General features: G+C 34.8%; 3 protein-coding genes across 5 annotated transcripts; 1 reads left to right on the forward strand and 2 right to left on the reverse strand.

Annotated features, from left to right (window-relative positions):
* The first annotated feature begins 10623 nt into the window (after positions 1 to 10623).
* LOC133694974 (uncharacterized) lies at positions 10624 to 13573 on the forward strand. Of its 3 annotated transcripts, XM_062116689.1 has the most exons (4): positions 10626 to 10834; positions 11557 to 11981; positions 12619 to 13112; positions 13237 to 13376. In XM_062116689.1, the coding sequence occupies exons 2-4, from the start codon at positions 11583 to 11585 to the stop codon at positions 13259 to 13261; spliced, it is 918 nt and encodes a 305-aa protein (XP_061972673.1). In that variant the 5' UTR covers positions 10626 to 10834; positions 11557 to 11582; the 3' UTR covers positions 13262 to 13376. The 3 variants fall into 3 exon arrangements, with proteins under 3 accessions (XP_061972671.1, XP_061972673.1, XP_061972672.1); XM_062116687.1 differs by having other exon boundaries at positions 10624 to 10834; positions 12619 to 13573; XM_062116688.1 differs by lacking the exon at positions 10626 to 10834 and adding an exon at positions 10968 to 11437 and having other exon boundaries at positions 12619 to 13573.
* Positions 13574 to 14697: 1124 nt separating this feature from the next.
* LOC133694975 (guanine nucleotide-binding protein subunit gamma 1-like) lies at positions 14698 to 17520 on the reverse strand. The gene is made up of 5 exons (XM_062116690.1): positions 16880 to 17520; positions 16561 to 16791; positions 15183 to 15235; positions 15014 to 15058; positions 14698 to 14916 (listed from the first exon to the last, which is right to left on the reverse strand). Exons 2-5 carry the CDS (start codon positions 16711 to 16713, stop codon positions 14832 to 14834), a joined length of 336 nt encoding a protein of 111 aa, XP_061972674.1. The 5' UTR covers positions 16714 to 16791; positions 16880 to 17520; the 3' UTR covers positions 14698 to 14831.
* A 704-nt stretch (positions 17521 to 18224) lies between these two features.
* Positions 18225 to 20576, reverse strand: LOC133693292 (ammonium transporter 2 member 4-like). The gene is made up of 3 exons (XM_062114478.1): positions 19790 to 20576; positions 19328 to 19613; positions 18225 to 18883 (listed from the first exon to the last, which is right to left on the reverse strand). The coding sequence occupies exons 1-3, from the start codon at positions 20378 to 20380 to the stop codon at positions 18339 to 18341; spliced, it is 1422 nt and encodes a 473-aa protein (XP_061970462.1). The 5' UTR covers positions 20381 to 20576; the 3' UTR covers positions 18225 to 18338.
* Positions 20577 to 22184: the final 1608 nt, after the last annotated feature.

A 22184-nucleotide genomic window follows, 5' to 3' on the forward strand; every position in this document is an offset into this window, starting at 1 on the left:
TCTACGTGTCAGATAACCCATTGTCTAGAGCATCGAGAGTTTGAACGATGACTCATAGATTGACTCCCTTTTTCCCTAAACTAACCCCAACTTGGTTTGTTCCTACTTTTAATGCTTTAGACAACGTTTTCGCTGAGATTTTACCGTATCTAACTACACTTGTGTGTGTATTGTATAATCTTTGACCCCTTCGGTGTATTAGATATTATGATACAATTTGTTTTTAAAATATTTTTTAAAAAAATTAAATTAGTTTTATTTAAATATTCTTATAAATGGTTTTAATATATTAATATTAAAAATAAAAATATATTATTTTAATATACTTTCAATTAAAAAAATATTTTACATCACTTGACTAAATACTCATAAATCATTTCATTCGACTATTATATATGCTTCTTCTTTAAACTCATCCGTTTAAGTTTGGCTGTAAATAGAATTTCATATTGGTTTTTCATTTTCGATTCATTTCTATAAATGGGAAACTGTATTCCTTTTTTGTACATCACTTGTTTTGTTCCTTCACTTTAATTATTTTCATGTATTTTATATGTTTTTGTTTTTAATTGTTTTTTAAAAATACCTATGACTTGAAAAAGTATTAATGCTGTTTTAATATTTTATATTTTTTATATACCAATATTAAAAAAAATCTAATAATATATTTTTAAATAAGAAATTATTTTAAGAATTACGTATTAAAATTTGAAACATCCCTTTGTAAAGTAAAATAGATAAGTACAGTGACAGAGATAAAAGGACTGAAAAGGATGTGGTTCTTGTAAGAAAATTGTTTTTTTAATTTTTTTTAATAATATTTATAATTTTAGCTTAAATACTAAAACAACGAAAATTTTTACCTCCTTTTAATTTTATTTTTTTACTGCACCCTGGATAGGTGGTTTTAACTTTTATTTATCATAGTGATTGTGTTTCTGGTTGTGAAAACTTGAAAGTAAAAAAGGGAGCCCATGAACAGTGGAAAATAACCTATCATCCTCCCATCGTCTCACCGAAACGAGACTGTTAAGTATTCACTGATCATTAATCCAATCCACTTCCGTACACTCTACTAAAAGACACAAGACTTGGCTCGACAAAGTTCATGGAGTACTCCGCCTGGCATCTTATTTCATTTCTACTATTATGTTGGTGCGTGAAATTATTGCAGGGATTTTTTTAAAAAAAAATATTTAAATAATTGTTTTAGGGATATGATTTTTTAAGCCATGAAACTGAAATTTATAACTCAAATTTGAACTCCAAATATCAGCTTTTAAAACAAAACGTAGAGAAATAAATAATTCATTAATTTAAAATGCTTAAATCTATATCAAGAAGTCATCCGTCTAAGTTTGATTGCATACAAGATCTCATATTGGTTTTTGTATTTGGAAAATTTTACGCATTTTTTTGTATATCACTTGTTTTGTTCTTTCACTTTAATTACTTTCATGTATATCATATGTTTTTCATAAAACTCTTATAAACTACACAGTATATATTGATATCAATTTAACCTGTTATTTGGCATCAATAGGTTACAGCGCGCATGTGCTGAAATAAAATATATTTTAATGTAAATAAATAATATTTAAACTGTAAGAACTTTTTAATATTATTATTAAATTTAGTGTAATGAACTAAACTTGGAAACTTTAAACTTAAATATCTAAAATTATTATATTAGATTAATGAAAAATAAAAAAAATATTTTTTATCAAAATAAAAACTCTCGAGAATTTGGGATTATATATATATATATTAACATGACAGTCCTATATCTTTAAATTTAATAATTTTTCATAATTTCAAGCTTAATTCTACCTAATTATCTAATTAGATTATAAAAAGATTCAGTTATAAATAAAAAAAACTTAAAATAATATAAGAAAACCGAGGCGATTCACAGCTTATATAGGATGTCGGCTAAACGAAAGTAATAAATTTTTGTCCCTTTGCAATTATTATTCACTTACTGTCTTTTTAACCTCTCAAGACTTCAATTCATGTGAATACAGACACTACAATAGCTCCCCCCCCCCCCCCCCCCTCAAGTGCAGTTGAAATTTAATTAAGGATCCTTCTCATGAATTGAGCCTGGTGCAGGGATCCGACGGTCTATATGGATCTGAGAACTTCTGACCAATCACTGGTGGAGTGCACGTGCATTGCAAAGCACTCTAATGCCGCCAAGAGAGAGAAAGCAGTGTGCTCATACTAACGCGAATCACGAGAGACATGGTGGTGTTTTGCAGGACTTTTGTTTTTGTTTTTAGGTGTTGTTTTAAAGTGTTATTTTGGTTTGAAAAATATTGATTTTTTTTTTAATGTTGTTCTATAACTGTAATGTTTTAATGTTAAAAAAAATAAAAAACAATTATTGGTGATTGTGTTTCCGGTGATGAAAACTTGAAAGTAAATGTAACTTGCAATATGCTAGTATTTTTTTGTCAGATGTTTTTTTTTATTTTTTTTAATTAATTTTTTATATATTTTAAAATTATTCTATTATATTAATGTCAGAAATAAATTTTAAAAAAATAAAAAACAATCTCATACATCCTCTGAAAAAGCAACACGTGAGCAGTGAAAAATAACATATCGCTTTCCGAACTTAGAAGGTCGTGAACAACCACCCCACCATACATCCTCGCACCGTCTCACCACAGCGACCCTGTTATGTATTCACTAAGCAGTAATCACCGGTCCAATCCACTTCCGTACACTACTAAAAGACGCCAGACTTGGCTCGACAAAGTCCATAGAGGACTACACGTGGCATATCATCTTTGTTACACCTGGAAAAGAAATACACGTCACGACAGGCAAATAAGGAGGCATGAGTACAGTTTGAGAGAATCAAGGAGCCAGCAGTGCTGTAACAGACACAACCTGACACGTAATGTTGTGGATGAAGGGCGGCTGACTGTTTGCAAGTACGAGATATTTGTTCATAAATACTTTAAAATAATATATTTTTAATATTAATATATTTAAAATAATAAAAAATATATATAAGAAATTAATTTAAAACAAATTTTTTAAAAAAACTTCATAAAACTCCAGTTTTAACACTTCCCAAATGGGCACTTAGAGTGTATTTTTAACTACGATTGAATTTGTTTTGAAAGTGTATTTGCTTTAAAAAAATATTAAAAAAATATGTTTTAGTTTTTTTATATTTTTAATACGTTGATGATTGTGAAAAATAATGAAAAATTTTAATAAATAATTTTTAAAAATATTTTTGTATCATAATATCAAACAAACACTCACTTAATTTGTTTGCTAGTTAGAGTTGAGACATAATTTGTATATGCACTTGATCATATGTTATAATTACCACATAAATTATTGACAATGATAAACATTATCTTATGATTTTAAAACAAGATTTAAGTTGTGTTTGGTAATGTGATCCAAATTGTTTTTAAAAAATATTTTTTAATTAAAAATATAATAAAATATTTTTTTATTTTTTATTTTTTAAATTAACACATCAAAACCATAAAAAACAAAAAAATATTAATTTAATATTTTTTAGATAAAAAATTAAAAAACACTTTAAAAAATAAGTTGAATCATAAAAACAAACACTCCCTTAAAATTCATTTATTTACGTGGTACTGCATCATATAAAAAACATGAACTTTATGTTTTTTGTATGATATACTATATTATGTCTTGACTCATAAAAACAAACATACACTTATTATATTTCATTAATTTAATGATTTATATAAATTTTTAATTTGCTTTTTCATGTTTTCGCAGTGCTCGGTACCACTAGCTAGTAAGTCAATAAAAAAGATAATTGGAGCTTCTATTATCCATAATAGAACAAGTCAATATAAATAATTAATAATTAGCACCCTAATGTTTTATCAATATACATGACCATGCATTAGCTTGAGTTTTAAGTAATGCAAATGCATTGATTTAATTTACATCGTGTGATAGGGAACTTGTTTTTTTACGCAGTTTGATGTGTTTTAATAAGTTACAAAAATCCTTTTCTAAGTTTTTTTTTAGCTTAAAACACAGTTTTCAACACACAGCATGAATATCAATGGTTTTTGTGGCTGTGCACATCCTTAAATCGAGCACCAACATATCGTTTTTGGGATTTTTATATCCTTCGTGAATTTCACAAGCGCTGTCCTTTTTATAAATGGTATTTTCGCGTCCAAGTAACGGCAAACCTACTTCTTTGAGTGAAGCTGCATGCGCAGATTAATGAATTGAGCCCTAGCTAGCTGTTCTAGGTTTCTTTGCCTGTGATTTCAAATTTATACCAGCTTATACCGATATAAATGTGCATACAAGACAATCAAAGCCGAGGAGTTTTTGACGTCTAGGCCTCCACAATCGACGTAAAACACCAACATTTTCTCACAGTTAGGTTATCTGGGATTCGGTGCTGGCTTCAAATTGGCAAGTTCCAAGCCAGTCTTAATCTAATAAACCAGACCCGTCCAGTTTAGTTTTGCCTGAACTCTGAATCTACACGTAACGTATTGTTGTATTCCATCTGCGAGTTTATAAATTTGAGGACCCAACTGGTCAAATCCAAATCTGATGAGCAAATGAACAAAAGTGCTTACTCTATTCTCTTACCTTTGTCACATATGGCTAATTGTAAACTTCGAGCTACTTAGTATTGCTCGACTGTTCCCTCGAAAAGAGCTCCAATTACCTCCAAATTATGGTCATCTCAGTTAGTGCAGATTGATGGCAAGGATACTACAGGTAGTGTTTCTTTATATTTACTTCCTATTTATTATTCATTTAATAAGAAATTTAAATATTTATATTTTATTTATCGGTTTTTGAAGTATCCATGTATATATTATATTAATTTTTTAAAAAATATAAATGCTATGTATGTATATCTATATAATAAGAATACATATACCGAGTTGATTTTTAGTTTGATAATATTCATAATTTATCCATTATACATCAAAGAAAATAGAAATCTATGAAAAAATCCTACATATTATCCTCGGATGGGATTAAAAATTGTCATCTCTATGGAGGGAGGTAACTGATACAGTGAGTTTTGTGCATAAATTTCAACAGCTGTGAACAAGCAGTAAGATGGCTGGTGCATGCCAAACAGGGCCCCTTGAGTTGCCTTGAGATTTACTTTTATGACATGGCTTTGGGAGATAAGTGGGGTTCCAATATGGAAATTTGGGGGTTGGGGCTGCCACCCCATGTGGATTGTCTTCGGGACGAATAACCATAGCTTTCTGCGTTCCTCCATGTGAGTCTTTCTCTCAGTGAACAACATCTCTCAAAGTTCTGCCTAATATCATATGCTTTTTTTAAGGGCCTAACATCTCTTTCATACGTCTTGTCCACCTATGGTCCAATAATTATTATATATCATAGAAAAGAGCATGCACCCGCTTCTCTTTCACCTTTCAACACTCTCTTAGTTACTTTTCATTTAACCCACATGCATTTCAGATCTCCAGCATGCCTTTAATTTTTACCCCCTTTTTTTTTATATCACTTACCCTCGTCACTTACAAGGCTCGCGCAAGCCAGCTTCATAAGTGGAGGTGGTCAAAAAAACAAAACAAGTGAAAACTTAGGTGGGGTGTCCTGATAATTCATGGAGCCCACGTACGCCCCTCTCAAGCCCCATGTCCTGGTTACATGAATGTGGTGAAAGAGCACAAATCCCAACCTGAAACTTCCGTGTTCTTTCTCACCAACCCCCTCCCTCTCAAGCCACAGCTCTTGCACGCCTTCGCATTCTAATGCGTTTAAAGGATCGAGTGATTATTTGGTCCTCGCCCTCTGTAGCCTGAGCGAGGTCATATGGTGCTTGAAGCCAGCCTTGAACCACAAATGTCAGCTGCCTACACTAAAATAATACAGGGCCAACTAGTAGATGATGGATATTCAAAACTTGTTCACGAAAATGCGAGCCCTTATTGTTTATGGAATAGTCCCCGTATGCTTAGGGGAAGCCCTGGGAACATAGTTTATTCTGCAAATTAATTGATTGGGCTCAATGGATTTGGGAATGCTGAAACAATCATGAAGAGATGGGGGATTCTGATTCTTCTCTAGGTTGGACCACTTTGAATATTTCTGACTCTATCCTAAAGTCACATGGGCATTTTATATTTTCTTATGAAATGATTGCCTATGACCGCTTCAAATTTTGCCGCTTCCGTTTCAATTCTGCTGATTTTTTTTTTCTTCCAATTCTGCTAATCTTATTTCCCTCGCAAGAGTCACAACTGCTGGCGAGGGTCAAGGTTTTTTTTTATTATTATTTTATTGGAAACAAAAAATCAATTTTCCTGCTGGCTTTGAGCTCCGGTTGCAGGTTCCTGTTTCACATTTCAAAAGTGACAACTCTCTCCGCTTAACTGCGACGCTTAGTTAAAAAGCAAAGTCTCGGATTTGGGTATCACGACCGTGCTATGACACTTTGACGGGTAAAAATTAGTTTTTTTCACTTTTTTTTTTTTTCAAAAACTTTTAGACTAACCTTCTTCTTCTTTTATTTTTAATTTATTTAAGGAATAAGGGTTTAGATAAAACATCTCCACTATGAAGTTGAAATTCCAAATTTGCTTCCTTTATATTCCTAATTTTAGTACTTTACCCCACTTGTTTTTTCCCAGAAAAAGAAATTACATTTGGCATGCAGCATCTTTTTATAAACTCACATTTCACACTGCGTTTTATTACTTAATTTCCGGCGCCGGCCAGCCCGTACTAGCAATAAAAACAACCATCCCAGAATTTTTTTAATCCCAACCGACCTTTTCTTAATCTCCCCCTTCTTCCTTTAGTTCTTAAACTGTTGCTAAAAATGGACCAGGCGCCTGTTTATGTCCCCTGCCTTGTAAATTTTGGGCCAGTTACAAATTTGTTAAGTGATATCCTGGGAGAAACGAACAGTGGCTGAACTAGAATGTGTTCAGCTATGTTATGTCAAGTCAAGAAAGGATTATTATATTACATAGTGTTTTTCAAAAACTAACTTTTTAAAAATATATTAATTTTTTTTATAAAAATCAGCACATTAAAACCATTAAAAAACATTAAAAAAATTAATTTAATATTTTTTCAAATAAAATACACTTTTAAAATATAAACAAACACAATTTTAACAACAACAACAACAATAAAAATCCTTTGAACTAAATGTTGTAGTAAAATAAAGAATGGACATTTATAAGACCTTTTATTCCATAGAAGGGGAAGGAAAAAGCCCAAATAATATATATCTTTGATGATGTTTAAGAGTATAGTAATGCATTAATTTTTTTTAAAAAAAAATATTGTAAATATTAATATATTAAAATAAAAAAGATAAAAAAAATTAATTTTTTATTTCATGAAAGTCCATTTCTGCAGCGTTAAGAAACCACACAGGTGTCTTGAAGCATGGAAGATATATCCCAACTCTGGAAAAGAAGTCTTACCCACTTTCTCCCGCCTGTACAATTTAGAATCTAATGACAGTACTCCACAACTCTCGTGTCAGTTTTAGTTAGATGGAATAAGTGTCAAGCAGAAGCAAATGTCGCATTATCTAAAAGTGAAACAGAAATTCTCCCAGCATGTGCTTATGTACAGTCATTATTTTTTCCTTCCTTCTGACGAGGGGAAGAAAAGGAGGGATTGCTTAACTTTAATTAGGCATGCACATGCATGATGCAATGGCATGTTTTCGTGCTTGAACTTGCTCCTTCATTGTCTCTTCCTAGTCCCGCAAAATATATCTTAATTCAACATCAGATCATCAAGCTTGCCTGTAGATATAATGATTCTTGTGCAGCATCTAAGTAAAATAGCCAGAAGAAAATAGAAAATAGCCTCAATATTGATCACGGGCGTCGATCTACGATTCTGGTTGATTATTGCACCTCAAGACACTCACAGGCATATTTTGTGGGAGTGGGTATTCCTCTCACACCTTAGTCTAGGGTTTAATTTTAGGCACCGACATTGTTTAGAAGGTTAGTCATTCTCCTCAAGCTAGACCCTAGCTTATTTTGCTTCATATATTCTCTCGGGACCCCATACCAGGCGTCTATTCTGGTCTATATTCTCCATCTTTTTTCTAAAAAATCTAGTTTCTATCCTCCTAATTAGACCCTGTGCATGTGTATAAATTACGATTTTTTTTGTGGGCGGAGAATTAGGGTTAGCTCTCCTTGGACCTAGCTACTAGCTTAGCTTAGGAATTATATAGGATTTAAATTTCTTTTCCCTTGCTTCCAATCCATAGGCCATAGATGCCAAAATTAATAAGACTACAAATTAATTAAATGAATATAACGGTAAGAACAGCCGCTTGTTTTATAAAAAGATAATATATAATGCGGATGTGGGTACAAGGTGTGCGTTTCCATTTGCTTGGGAATAGTAGCCAAACTGCCAAAAGTAGTGGGCTTTATCATCGATTCATGCTCACCTCACATGGCTCCCCTAACTCTCTCAGTACTCTCGTTCTTTCAAGTGAAGACGGCCTCATTGAAGAGGGCAAAGAGCATGGAGCCACAGTAGATGCCTCCTGTGATAATCATTTGTTAACAATATATTTAGCAATTCTTAAGTCTTCCAATGAGATTTATGTTAAGTTAATAAATCGATGCACTTTAAGCATATACTAGTGTTAGTGGCACAACGCTTTGCTTGCGGAGTAAATTAACCTAAAGCTGGATGAGAAGTTGTCTTCTCAAGTACAGACAGTGAGCCATCGCATCACTGAAATTCTTAAAATAACTTTCCGCTGCATGCCCCTGCGTTTTAACACTTTCGGCCCATCACTCGTAAGCGGCGAAGCACGATGGCCTCCTCTTGTTTCTCCTTTAGTGGGCCCGGCCCAGACCAGCCCACTGGGATTTAAAAAGCATTAAATGGTGTTTTTAAATTTTCTTCTCTTAGGCAGTGCATTTACTGTAGCCCAACGACGTTGTTTGAAAGTGTGGTACTGGTTTTTTTTTAAATAATTTTTTATGTTGAAATATATGTTAATGATGTTTTTTTATTTTTAAAAAATTATTTTTGACATTAGCGTATTAAAACGATCCGAAATATATAAATTATATTAAATTTTAATAAAAAAATTAAAATTTTTAAAAATACAATTTACACTGCATTTCCAAACGATTTCTAAACGTAATCCCCCCACCACCCACGATAATTCTCTTTATTATGTGACTCAACATAATATGCATGATCTGTAAATATCTATCTTGCAGTATTGGAGCCCTCGTTACGAGTTTGAGCAAGCAATCCGTGCCGTTGACATTTTTACGTGAGATCATAGCTATAAAAAAATCAAGCTATAGATTATGTCATGATGATGGCAAACCATAAAAGAATTCTCAATAATAATTAATTTTTTTAATTAAATTCCATTGTCTTTATTAATTGATTCAAAGTCTCGAGAGCTGATAAGTTTTTAGAAATATATATACATATATATATATTATATGATTTAATTAGGCATAGATAATAAATTAAGATTGATTAAAGGTTTAGAAAGATAAGGATGGCTTTTTATGATGCAAGCATCAATTATCATTACAATGGACCGTTGAGGCACATAACCTGTCAGATATGTAAAAAGAACAAGCACTCTTATCAACATGACGTCACCTGTGATCCACCACTGTAATGGACGATCCTCGTACAACCAGAATAATCACCACCACTTTCGCAAAAAATAAGGCAGGCAAGCGGTCTTCTCTTTCCTTCTCCTTTTACTTCACCATACTGATTTTATTTATATGGATTTATATCGTAAAAAATCAATAAAAAAACAAAATGTTTCTCACCACTAGATCTATGATCTATCCCTAAGACTATTTTCAAGCAACCATTATTCTCGCCGTGGAAAGTGTTTAGAGAACATTCATTTCCACTTATTGAAGGTCTAAATGATATTTATTACTTAAAAAACAAAGATTATCATTAACTTTTTTTACTTTGAAAAAAATATTTTCCCACTTTTATAATAACAATAATAATTATATTTTAAAAATTAGATTATCATTAGTATTTTCACCTTCTCAAACTACTAATTTACAAATATAAAAATTTTATTTTTCCACTTTTATAATAATAATTATTATCATATTTTTTCTTAAGTTTACTATAATGGTAATATAAGAAAAATTGATTACAGCAATAAACTATTTTTACAGGTGAAATATATATAATTGCTATAAGAGTTGTTCTAAGCAAACTAAAAAAGAAAGAGAATATACATGAAGGGTAAGATAGGTATCATAATTAAAGAATTACTTTTTTCAAGAAATAAATTATAAAATATGAATTTATTGATCTTTTAAAAAATAACATAAAACTTAACGATCATTTTTCTTTTTTCACTCCTTTTCCAAGTAAATTATACTTTCTCTCCGATATTATATTTGACGTTAACTGTAAAACAATTAATTCTCAATAGAATTAGTATTAAACTATTAATTGAAGGGTGACCGGAGGATAATTTTTATTCTCTGTAATTGAATGCTGACTTGAAAATAGGCTGACTAAAAAAATAGATAATAAATAAACCCTACGCTGCAGCAAATAATTAAAGAAAAAAAAATTACAAGGATGAATGGTCCAATGAAATTGACCCAGGCTGACAAAATACTTGATAATGCTAAACTTGAAAGCGGGTTTAAGTTAGCATCAAATGAGCTATTCCATACTGGAAAAGTTTTTCAAGCAAGGAAGAAGAGTGAAAACATACAGCTAGCCAGTATGCGTAAAGTTGTGGTTATGAGCACAGCAAAGCCGTGTCCCTGTTCTTTTGCAATTGTCATTCCATGTCAAGGTAAGCCCCTTTATTTTCTTTTTGTAGAGCATGATTACCCTTTTTTTTTTCTTTTTTGAATTCAATCTTGAATGGTTTAATGTGTTGTTGTTTTGTATTTTAGTCCACAGTTTCTCAGTTACTCATAGTTTAAAGATTTTAATGAATTCTGGGAAGGATCCCTTTTCTTCAACAGACAAATCTGTTTTTTTTCTCGGTTCAAAAAGTGAAGTAAGGAAAAGAATGATGTTATGTATCTGGCTGTGACATATTCTAATGCTGATTTTGTCCGATTCATGATTGACAACCTTAATTAAAAGTCGAAGGAACTGGTCTGATGCACAATATAATATGGTTCCTGTTAAATTTTAAAAGCATGAATCTTATGTTGCAGCACACCTCAAAAGTTCGATGAATAAATCTTGTATTGTTGAAAGTTTGGTGATTTTTATGTCTGTGTCTCTGTTGATTGCTGTTCATAGATGACCAAGTTTCAATTCTTATACGATGCTTCTGTTTGTATGAAAATGCTTAAGACTGTATTCAATTTCATGCTTCAGCAATCTGATCCTCTAAATCTTTGATCTGATGTAACAAGATGGAATTTTGAGTTTTTGTTGGCAGGTTTGGGACGAATCCCTTATAATTTTTCTTCGTGTTCGTTCTTGTTATGATATTAAAAGATGGCATATGGATACAATGCTAATTATTCTTCTTGCTAAATTTATTGCTTATATTTTCAGGTTCAAGCTTGAGAGACTCTTGAATCATGAAGTTTAAAGAAGGGAATTTGGTGGAAGTTTTAAGAAGAGACCATGAGCCATGTGGTTCGTGGTTTCCCGGAAGTGTTGTTTCGGCCCGTGGCAATTATTGTAAAATTAGGTACAAATCACTTTCGGACAACAAGGGAGAGCCAGTCATGGAGAAGGTGCGTGAGGAGGATGTCAGGCCTCAGCCCCCTCGTAAAAAAAGGAAAAGATGGATGGTTGGTGATGTTGCTGAGATATTTGATTTTCAATGCTGGAGAGAAGGAAAAATTGCAAAGGTGTTGAATAATAACCTCTTTGTTGTGAGGCTGTTCGGGTCCATCCAACTCAAAGAATTTCATGAATCGCGTATAAGGATTCAGCAGGCCTGGCATAATAATAATTGGTCGGTGATAGGAAAGGTATTTGTTTTCCTGCTTATGCTTATGCTTTGGTTTACCTTCAATTTCTCCTTGGCTAACCCTTTCCAGCTGTTCAAAAATCTGCCTCCTCCCTCTGTATAAATGCTAGTTTATCATACTTTGAGATTGAACTGCATTTTGATCTGCAAACTGAATGTTTGACATTCTCTTTCTAATATTGAATTGCATGCAAAAGTTCTTGAAAAATCAGCTTAATAGTAAGCTTTTCTTGACTTTTCTATATAAGATCCTGTGCATGTGTGCTGCTGCTTGTGAGCACCAGTCTTCTGATATTTTTGATAGTTTATCATACTTCTGGTCTTAATGTATTATGCCACTGCAATGTTTCATTTAACCTGTTTTCCTCTGTTTTAAATCCATGTATTTTCTAGTCATTCACTATCATATGGCTGGACTTCTTCTTTGAACCCAGTGTGTCTTGCTGCTCTTGATAGAAGTCTTTGTTTATTTGCTTTTAGTTTTCCTCTGCTGTGCATCCATACACTCGTATGAGAACAATTACAATTTATTTTGACGAGAATTGTGTCATTTTATTCTTCTAGTCCAAATGGTAAAGGTTTCTAACAAGTTTTGTAGGGAGAAACTGTTACTGATATCCGAATAACTTCAATTGCAGGTTGCTCAAAATATAGAACACTCCAAAAAATGTGCAGAAAATAAGTCAAAGCATTCTGGGAGCTTGGTGCGAAGGGCTCTGGTACCAGTGACGAGGAAAGATCCATGCTTACTAGAGAAAGATGGACAAAAACACCTTAAAGATGGACAGCATAATGTCAAAATGGGTCTTGACCAGCATCATCTTGAAAGATCTTCAAAGGACCTGGTTTCTTGTATGGAAGGATGCCACAAGCAACTTGTACGGAATCTTCCTTTTTTTAAGCGGGCAGACAACATTTCTTCTGAAAAATTAATAGCGGATGAGAAATTTAAGGGATCTAGTGAGATGAATGCCAACATGGTAAAAGCAACTACTGAGTGGTTATATACTCCTTCCAGGCCTCGTTTGACTGCAGATAGCAACCAAAGTTCTGTTGCTAGCTGCAGTTCTAATGGCTTCGCCGACTCCTCCAGTCATAATTTCCGAACACCATTGGATAATGCATCCCATAGGTCAGATGCCGAGTCATCATTTGTTTCCTTTTCTTTCATCAAGCGTTTAACTCCTTATTTTGAACAAAAGCTAGAAGCTGAAATCCATGAGCTAGAGTTTCATGCTTATCGGTCAACTGTGCAGGCATTATATGCCTCAGGTCCCTTAAGTTGGGAGCAAGAGTCACTCCTAACAAATCTTCGCCTATCCCTTCACATTTCAGACGAGGAACATCTTCTCCATCTGAGGCAACTATTGTCCACTCAGGTCCTGTAATCATCTTCTTTTCTTCACCACCTTTTTCTTTGTAGGTCTACACAATGATAACTCTGGAATTGGTTCCAGCTGATTTCAAACTACTTCATGGTTGGTGGCCTCGTTTCAACTTCTGATTGTACATCAATGTTACCGTGTACATTGTTTTGAAATATTCTAGTTTCTGTTCCTGATGCTTGCTAATGATAGAAATCCTTGTCTTGCACGTGCTCTCGGAATTCAGCACCTCACCAGATAAGGTTATACGTATGAATAGAATGTTTTGGTCTGTCTTGTTAAAACTAAGTTGGCTTGCATGGCACCGTGAAGATCCACCGCCAAGTATCATGCCTGCTCATTTCTATCAGGTAGCAGACTGCATATACTGGACTGTGGTTCTATCACAGGAAAGGGCTTTTATGATATTATAGGATGGATATGGAGGCGTTTGCCTAACAATTAGCGACCTGCTATGGAAATTATAGTGTTTTTCGGCTGCTTCTTGAAGCCTTGAGAAGTTGAAATCGATCCTTTTGAAATCAAACAACAAGTAAGTTTCTGCAACATTGATCTATCCTACATCTAATTTATGGAAGTCTGGTGCAAACCATTCCAACATAGCAGTCTCTTCGTAAGTGTCATAAGATCCATTACATCTGGCTGTTTACGGTGCGTGCGCGTATGAACACGTAGGATATTTTGGTCTTCTAAAATCTAGCGTCCCAACTACTGCTTCAAGACTACAACGACCGATATTTCTGGCTCGGGGTGTAAAGAACCCACGGAACCCCTCAAGTCAATCCCGCTTCAAGGGAATAATATTGGCAGCTTTGTTTTTGAAAACGGGGGGATTTCTCGTATGGAGCTCCTTATATATATATGCAAATGCAGTATTGAGTTGCACCGAAGTTCCTTCCAAAATATAATGGGGTGAAAATGCAAAGAGCGGTTTATAATAAGATCTGTAGCGCATCTGAAATTCATCAAAAGCTCAGAACCACCACCATGTCAAGACTTGTTGTGATTTTCCCGTGTTGACTGATTATGTTTTGCCGAAAGAGTTGATTTTGTAAAATTGAGAAAGGATCGTGCCCTTTTCTCATTAGCACATTGTTTCAAGCTAAGTAACGGTTGTATAGCGCGGAAACTGCTTTCTGGAAATGTAAAAAATCCCTCTGATGATTCTCAATAACTATCAGGAATTTGTCAAAGAAAACAAAATAGCGACTGGTGTTAACATGTTCAGCTTGCTAGATGGGAGGATACCGCTTTGACGTCCTTGAGAGAGTGAGAATCTCTTAAATGTCATTGATTTACAATTTTATGAAGAGGAAATGGCTGTAATATCAGTTGTCAAAACCCAAAATTTCTCTATTGCAGTGGGAAAATTCATTGACCATTCGCTAAAATAATAATCGTGCTGTCATATTTTCACAAATCTGTTAGATAACAGTCTTGAAGCTTCCAGCAACAAATGTTACAAATCAGAGTATCCTGCACACGCAACCTTGTGATTTCTGAGGCCCCTCAAACCATCGGTCCCACAATGGGTTTGCAGGGCCATTTGTTCTGTAATGGAAGAAACCAATGAATGAACATCATAGACGATAACAAGAAGTCATAAGAGGAAAACAAGAGGGCATATTGAGGGTGTTAGAGAAGTTACAGTGAGAGAAGTGGATCGGGTATGTTCTCCACATTGCGCAGCAACCTGAAGAACAACAATTAAAATATATTCAATCCTAAGAAAATTCTTAACAGCTTGGAGAAGAGATTGAGGAACTCTGAGCAAATCCCATTGTTTTGAAAAAACAAAAATCATTTATTATACTTACTCTTCACACACAGTTGATACATTATCTGTCTTTTCGAGCTCCTCCAACTCTTCCTAAAAAAGTGTATGAAACATTCAAAATAAGATGAATCCAGAATACACTCTGCCTACAACTGAGTCCATGCAATGATGCATAATTAAATGAACATGAAGAAATGGAGATGATAATGCCCCCACATTGATCTGCATAGCATGGCTGAGAAAAACATTTTGAGTGAGGAGCAAACCTCGACTCCTACCATTAACCTCCACACCAACAAAGTGGTCGCATTTCAAAACCCTATTGAACATGCCAGGTTAAAGCAGCTGTTTTTTATTCAAGAAATACAGTCAGGAGTAAATGCATAATAAACCTGTAGCAAGATGGTGATTTTCACAGACATGCTGATGTTTTACTCGCTTTTTCTAAACTCTCCTGTCACAATGTCAATGCGGTACTGTACTTAATCATAAGCGAACAGTTCGAAGTAGCCACAAGTATACAACTAGAAATGCTCCATCCCAATGCTATAAGCAACAAAAGGACAAAACTCTTCCTAACATCTGAGCCAAAGCTCAACTACTATGATGCTTTGTGTGGTATACAAATATTTCCCAAGCATAACAATACAGCTCTTGAAACAAAATGTTAGCCATGAAACTTAAAAGTCACTCCATTGACTAGAATCATCGAAAGAGATTGAAGAGCTTCAACCATAGCTTTCAAAAACAAAATTCAATGAGCATGGTCAAGTAATATGGGTTGGAAAACAACAGTGTAGTCAAACAGTCCAACTTTCTATAGCTAAATAAACACAACAGAATTCATGTTAAGATACAAGTCATCAAGACTAGACACCAAAGATGAGAAGTATAAATTATGTGCTGCATTCTTCAAATTTTCCCCCAATCCATTCCTACTAAATAAATCCCAGAACTTTGCGCATGAGTTTTAGTGCACTCCGAAAAATTGCAACATGTTAGGCTCTGCCAATTTAGATAGCATAATTGCCTTCCCCATTTACATTGACAATGAATTCAATTTCCAACCAGAAAGGATCATTTTTCCTATACAATCATCATCTAGCTCCCACCAAGTTCCCGTGATCTCTCTTTCGTCTTTCCATACAATTCAATCAAAGCATAAACCTTTTTCGATGCCGATGTCCAGTCCAAACCCAGTCAGCGGGATTAAGCATAAACCTAAGCCAATGTCCAGACATGCTAAAAAAGAAAAGCTTTCCGGTGATCTAGACAGAATAAGCTAAGGTCTTAACGACATCATGGGAGAAAACTACTTTCCCATAAAACCAAACCTAAACGGCACATCACATACGCTAATAATGTAGGCTGTCTATAGCATTTAAAATATCCAACACAAAAAAAAGGTTCAAACTGACCTCCAAAAACTTCATTTCTTGCTCCACGCGCTTTAGTTCAGCAAGAATCCGATGTTTTCCTCTCGTATCAGCTCCCGCCGACGCACCTCCTCCTCCTCCACCACCACCACCGCTAACTTGTTCATCAGCCGAAGACGCCGTTTCAGACTCCATTCCTTTTTCGGCCACGGTTGAGTTCCTACTCCTCCATCACCGCTTGTTGTTTTTTTAACATAAAAATATCTCACTTCACTGCATTAAATTGAAAACAAGAATCGGTACATACAGCCCTACGGATGGATCTACAACCAAACAAACTGCTAAGAAAGAATGCCCGTACAACTCTTGGACTTTTTGGGGGGGTTTTATTACTGCGTCCTCCTGCTCCTCCTCCTCGAGGCTCCAGTGGCTCTTGTCTCTTATTATTTTATTTAAGAGGCAGAAAATACAGCGACTTTCTTTTCTTCTTCCCTTTGAACAAAGCTGCTTTACTTTTTCTAACAAAAATTAAATAGTAAGAGATTTCTACTATCCCACGAGTCTGCCGACTAGTCTACTTCCTTCTCCTTCTCCTTCTTCTTCTTCTTCTGTTTTTTTAATGAACTAGACAACTAATCTACTTCCACTGCCATTGCTTTTTTTTTCTACCTTTTATAAATTAATGGTTATTCAAATGGAAATTTTAAATTCTTTAAAGATCCATTTTTTTCTACCTTTTTCTTTAATAATATAATTTTCAATGTGTGATTTACTTTGCTAATATTTTAATTTATATTTCATTAAAATTATATTTTACATTCCAGATTTCATTCGTCATTCCATACTTGCACACACCAACATGTTCGCTGTCCTATCTGAGTTCACCCCAAGCAAATAAAGAGCCAAAACTTAAACATGTTTCTTGTTGTTCATTGATGCCATTGTCAATTCTTCTTGCAAATTTACTTAGAAAACTTCACCTCTTCGCAGGTTGTGTAAATAAGCAACTAAAAAACAAAGAAGACTTGTGAGATTTCCATATCAGGTGCCCAGCTAAGATTATTTCGTCATTTTGTTTTTCTTTTTATAAAATATAGAATACTCTACATGGACATCCACTCATTGGTGGCAGCCGCCACCATCAAGATGCCGTATTTATCTTGGCAAAGCTGCCTTTCTTGTTAGGCACTCCCCCACACTTTTAGGCTGTCTTTTTTGTTTACTTCTGTATATTGGCACCTGCCATTTTTTAATCCATGAAGTCTCAAAATCATTAAATTATTTATAAGAGGTATTTAAATACATATTTTGTATTACAATGTAAAGTATTTTTTATTTGAAAATAAATTAAAATATTTTTATTTTTATTTTTAATATTATTATATTAAAATCACAAAATAATATTAATTTAATATTTTTTCAAGATAAATATATTTTTAAAAACACTAAAAACTAAAAATTAGCAGAACATGAGTTTATCATACTATTCATGAAACTTGAATCCAATTATCTATGGCAACGAGGGAGAAGGAAAATGAACACAGCCCACTTCAAATGTTGCTTCCATTCACACTATTTTACAGCCTTAATTGTTTGGACTTAAACAGAAAATGTCAATTAAACTTGCAAATTAAAGCAACATTAAATGCAGAAATGCCACACAATTAGCACAAGCAATCACTAGAAGTGAGTTGTGCCTGGACTAAAAATCTAACGAAGGAGAAAGGAAATGTAAGAGCACATTTTACAACTTCACCCCAGATTTTACAACGATATGAAGAAAAAAGAGGAAACATTTTCAAATAAGCACGACCAAATCATCAAGCCATCTCAACCTCTTTTGACACAACTTGAGGGAACTCTTCAACACCATGAAGTGAGTTGTGCCTGGACTCGTACTTTTCCCCATCACCCCACAATGCATAGGCTTCTTCTCCGTGAATAGCATCATCACCAGTTTGCAATTCCTCATCAGCCAATCTTAATGGAACTACCAACCGAATCAACAAGCATATCGCACTAGTGACAAAAACGTTAAGAACAACCACAAAAAGAATTCCTAGCAACTGAACGCCCATTTGCTTGAGTCCTGCAGCGGTCCTGCCATTTTGTAGGCCATAGGCAAGTCCTATGTAATGCTGCCAGTCCTTTACCATGTAAAAGATGCGGTTGAGCTTCGGGTTAGCAAAAAAGCCTGCGAGGATGCCTCCTAAGCTCCCTGCAACAGCATGGGTGTGGAAAACTGCCATGGTGTCATCAACTTGTTTGAGAAGCCATATTTTCTTGTGCAGGACCATCATACTGTACCATGGAATGCTTCCGGACAATATCCCCATCAGGATGGCAGCCCAACCTTGCACAACTCCTGTTCAATGGTTATTTTCTTACTTCAATAAATTTGGCCAACAGCAAGCTAGGTTGACTAATCTTATGTAATTTTACGGAGTATATTTTATATATATGCTAAGAGTCCGACTCACCATCAGCCATCACATCGCTGTGTCTATGGACTAGTGATGAGTCCAAAATTTGTTCCTATTTAAGGATGTAGATGCTTTGCATTTGCGGTCCTTGCAAACTTTGAACTCATGGGATATAATCACCTAACAGACTAGCTAATACTATAATTAAGTTATACTACAAAAGTTGATGTTCACAATGTTTCTTTAGTCTCTTAAGAAATTTAATTAGTTTGATCCGATATTGCCAAAAGATAAAGGCCTTGAAAAGATTAAAATTAATTTGCAGAGGATAATGGTCAAAAAAGGCAAAAACAAGTGTATCGTTATATATATGGGCGTGATATTACCGGCAGCAGGGGTGATACAAACGAGACCAGTGATCATGCCTTGTGTGGCTCCAATCACAGAGGGCTTTCCAAAGAAAACAATGTCAAGAAGGAGCCAGGTCAACAAGCTGGTAGCAGTGCACACATGGGTGTTAAGAATGGCCAGAGATGCATCTGTACTGGCAGCGAAAGGACCACCGCCGTTGAAACCACTCCACCCCATCCAAAGCAGCCCAGCACCTGCCAGCATCAGTAGAATGTTGTTTGGAGGGAACCTTTCCCTGTCCTTGTTTGTCCTTGGTCCCACCTGTTCCATATAAACCGTTAGCATTATATGAAGTTGGATTTTCCACTTTAATCCATCATCTTCATAGGCTTTTGAGCCTCTTTTTTTTTTGTATTATATGGATATTAGCTAGTAACAAGTTTCTAACATATGTCCCGTTTTAACTGAGCCATGTGTGCTAGTTAGCAGTTAGTTACCCAATAAGCTGCAGTAAAACCAGCAACGCCAGAGGAAAGGTGAATGACATATCCTCCAGCGTAATCAATGATCCCTAGCTTAGCTAACCAACCACCTGGACACCAAAGACTATAAGCAGTGAAAGTGTAAGAGAAGGTAAGCCAAAGTGGTACAAACAGCATCCACGCATGAAAATTCATCCTTCCAAGCAACGCCCCAGCCACCAGAATCAACGTGATCGCAGCAAACACAAACTGGAAATAGACCAGGGTCGCACTAGGCAAGTACCCAACATAGGCTTTGTCCAAAAGAAACTTTTGGTCCAAGGAAATATCGGGCCTGCCAAGGAAAGGAAGCATTTTGTTTCCGAATGACATGTGGTAGCCCCAGCCCACCCAGCACACTAGCACAGCCGCGAAGGCATATAAGGCCATAAATGCGGAGTTAACAGCCCATTTCTTTTTCACGATACTGCCATAAAGGATCACAAGGCCAGGCACACTTTGAAGACCCACAAGAGTTGCTGCCGTGAGTTGCCACGCGTTGTCTCCTTTGTTCATCCAATCCGGGCTTGCCTCATCGGGCAACAGGTTGGTTGGAATTTCTGCCATTTGGACTGAGCTTTGTCTTGGACTACGGTTTTTTTGCCTCCGATATACAGGAGGTGGTGTTGAATCTTGAAGCACACAGGGTGCGATGATATTTAATTTGGAGGGTGCTGTATTTGCGCCTATATATAGGGGGCGAATCTGCTCCTGTGCTTTCTCTAAAGTGCCTGGACTCTGCCCCCGTAATCGGTTTTTGTTAAGTTACTAATTAGCCCTAGCATCGATGTTTTTGTAAACTGAAATTTGTCATATTCAGGGTTAAACAAGTAATGTCATTATCTAACAAGAAAAAAAAGAAGAAGCTCAAGTACTGTGTCCTTCTATGGTAAGCGGAGAATCCTACGAGTTTGGAATCTCGGCAATGAAATGCTCGCCGGAAGTTGGCTGTTATAATGATACTACCTAAGGAATGAAAGATACGTTAACAAATGATGGGGTATTTTCTTTGTTTTTTCCTTTGTTATAAAAGCTACAGCTTTTGGCCTGATTATATTAACATATATAGGAACAGCTTATAATTGATCTAAACGCAATCATCAATGTTTTGGGGAACATTTAGCGACATGAGAATGATTTTGTCAGGTAATACGTTGATCGCATTCGTGTCAAGCAGTAAAAGCCGTTGAAACGGAAAACTCATAGACAGCAAAGAGTTGTGAAATCCATCAGAATCTTGGACTGCAGGAGCAAGCAGAAAAAATATGATCTTTTGTGCTAGCAATCAGTACATTGTGCTTGAATATAAATTACAACCGATCACCTGTATCAAACTGGTAATTAAAATTGATGGCTGTGAAAAGGGCTGTAATTAATGACTTTGTAGCACCGAATAGATGTCGAAATTCTCTCATCACTTGAGTCGTAGGATTATCTGTGGATTCTACATGGATTCCGACTTCCATCCACTCTGTATTATTTTGTTTTTCCTTTACATTCAATGTGTTAGTTTTAGTACCACTACCTTGTAAATATTTTAATGTCGATTTGATAAAAAAGAAAAAAAATAAAAGATTTTTGTCCATGAAGGTTCTATGGCAAGCTGGCTTCGACCTTTTCCAATTAACTTTTGTGTTCCAATTTCCAGTGCCAGCAAGAAGAAAGAGCAAGAAGAAAGATTCCTCACATGGATTGGGCTTGTGCTTGGGTTATCACTACCAAACCCAACGTGCTTAGATCCAGGTAATGCATTGCCCGAGCCCAACATTTCTTTATAATTTTTTTCAAAACCTTACGTGAGTTTCTTAGTATTTTATATTAGTCCAATATATATTATTTTGAGTAAAATACAACTTAAAATATCACAAGTATAAAGTTACATTTTAACCCCTCATTTCTATAAAAAGACAAGACTCATGAATTATAAATACATCATTGTATTTTCTCTCTCTACAAAGTTATTGACTTAAGCATAAAAGAGTCCCTACATTTATCAAAAGGAACCTTTTGCAAATATTAACTATTAATCATTCGAGATTTTCATATTAAGCCACCAAATACTTTGGCTAGACAGAATGGATCAAATTGCTTGAAATAAAAGATTAACTGATTATCTAACATATCAGTCTTATTTTTAAACATCTTGTATTTTAATACCTCATCAAATTGGATCTTAGTTCGTGAATTTAGAATGGTGAGTGATCCATTTAACATTTATTTAACAAAGAAACCAAGAAAGATAACTTTCATTTAGGGAATGCAATGATAACATAGGTTAGGTTTTGTACTATTCATACCTGAACAATATAAAATCATTATTTAAACCCAACCCTAACTCGATTGGGTATGGATTTTTGATACCCGAACCCGA

The sequence above is a fragment of the Populus nigra genome, chromosome 5, assembly GCF_951802175.1.
Source record: "Populus nigra chromosome 5, ddPopNigr1.1, whole genome shotgun sequence".
Classification (NCBI taxonomy): Eukaryota; Viridiplantae; Streptophyta; class Magnoliopsida; order Malpighiales; family Salicaceae; genus Populus; species Populus nigra.

Excerpts from the sequence above, each read along its gene's own strand:
- LOC133694974 (XM_062116687.1), top strand. The coding sequence starts at position 11,583 with ATGAAGTTTAAAGAAGGGAATTTGGTGGAAGTTTTAAGAAGAGACCAT. Across the intron at positions 11,982-12,618 it reads ATTGGTCGGTGATAGGAAAG|GTTGCTCAAAATATAGAACA; the intron begins GTATTTGTTTTC and ends CTTCAATTGCAG.
- LOC133694975 (XM_062116690.1), bottom strand. The coding sequence starts at position 16,713 with ATGGAGTCTGAAACGGCGTCTTCGGCTGATGAACAAGTTAGCGGTGGT. Across the intron at positions 15,236-16,560 it reads AAGAAATGAAGTTTTTGGAG|GAAGAGTTGGAGGAGCTCGA; the intron begins GTCAGTTTGAAC and ends ACACTTTTTTAG. Across the intron at positions 15,059-15,182 it reads GTATCAACTGTGTGTGAAGA|GTTGCTGCGCAATGTGGAGA; the intron begins GTAAGTATAATA and ends GTTGTTCTTCAG.
- LOC133693292 (XM_062114478.1), bottom strand. The coding sequence starts at position 20,380 with ATGGCAGAAATTCCAACCAACCTGTTGCCCGATGAGGCAAGCCCGGAT. Across the intron at positions 19,614-19,789 it reads GTTTTACTGCAGCTTATTGG|GTGGGACCAAGGACAAACAA; the intron begins GTAACTAACTGC and ends TATATGGAACAG. Across the intron at positions 18,884-19,327 it reads TTGTATCACCCCTGCTGCCG|GAGTTGTGCAAGGTTGGGCT; the intron begins GTAATATCACGC and ends ACCATTGAACAG.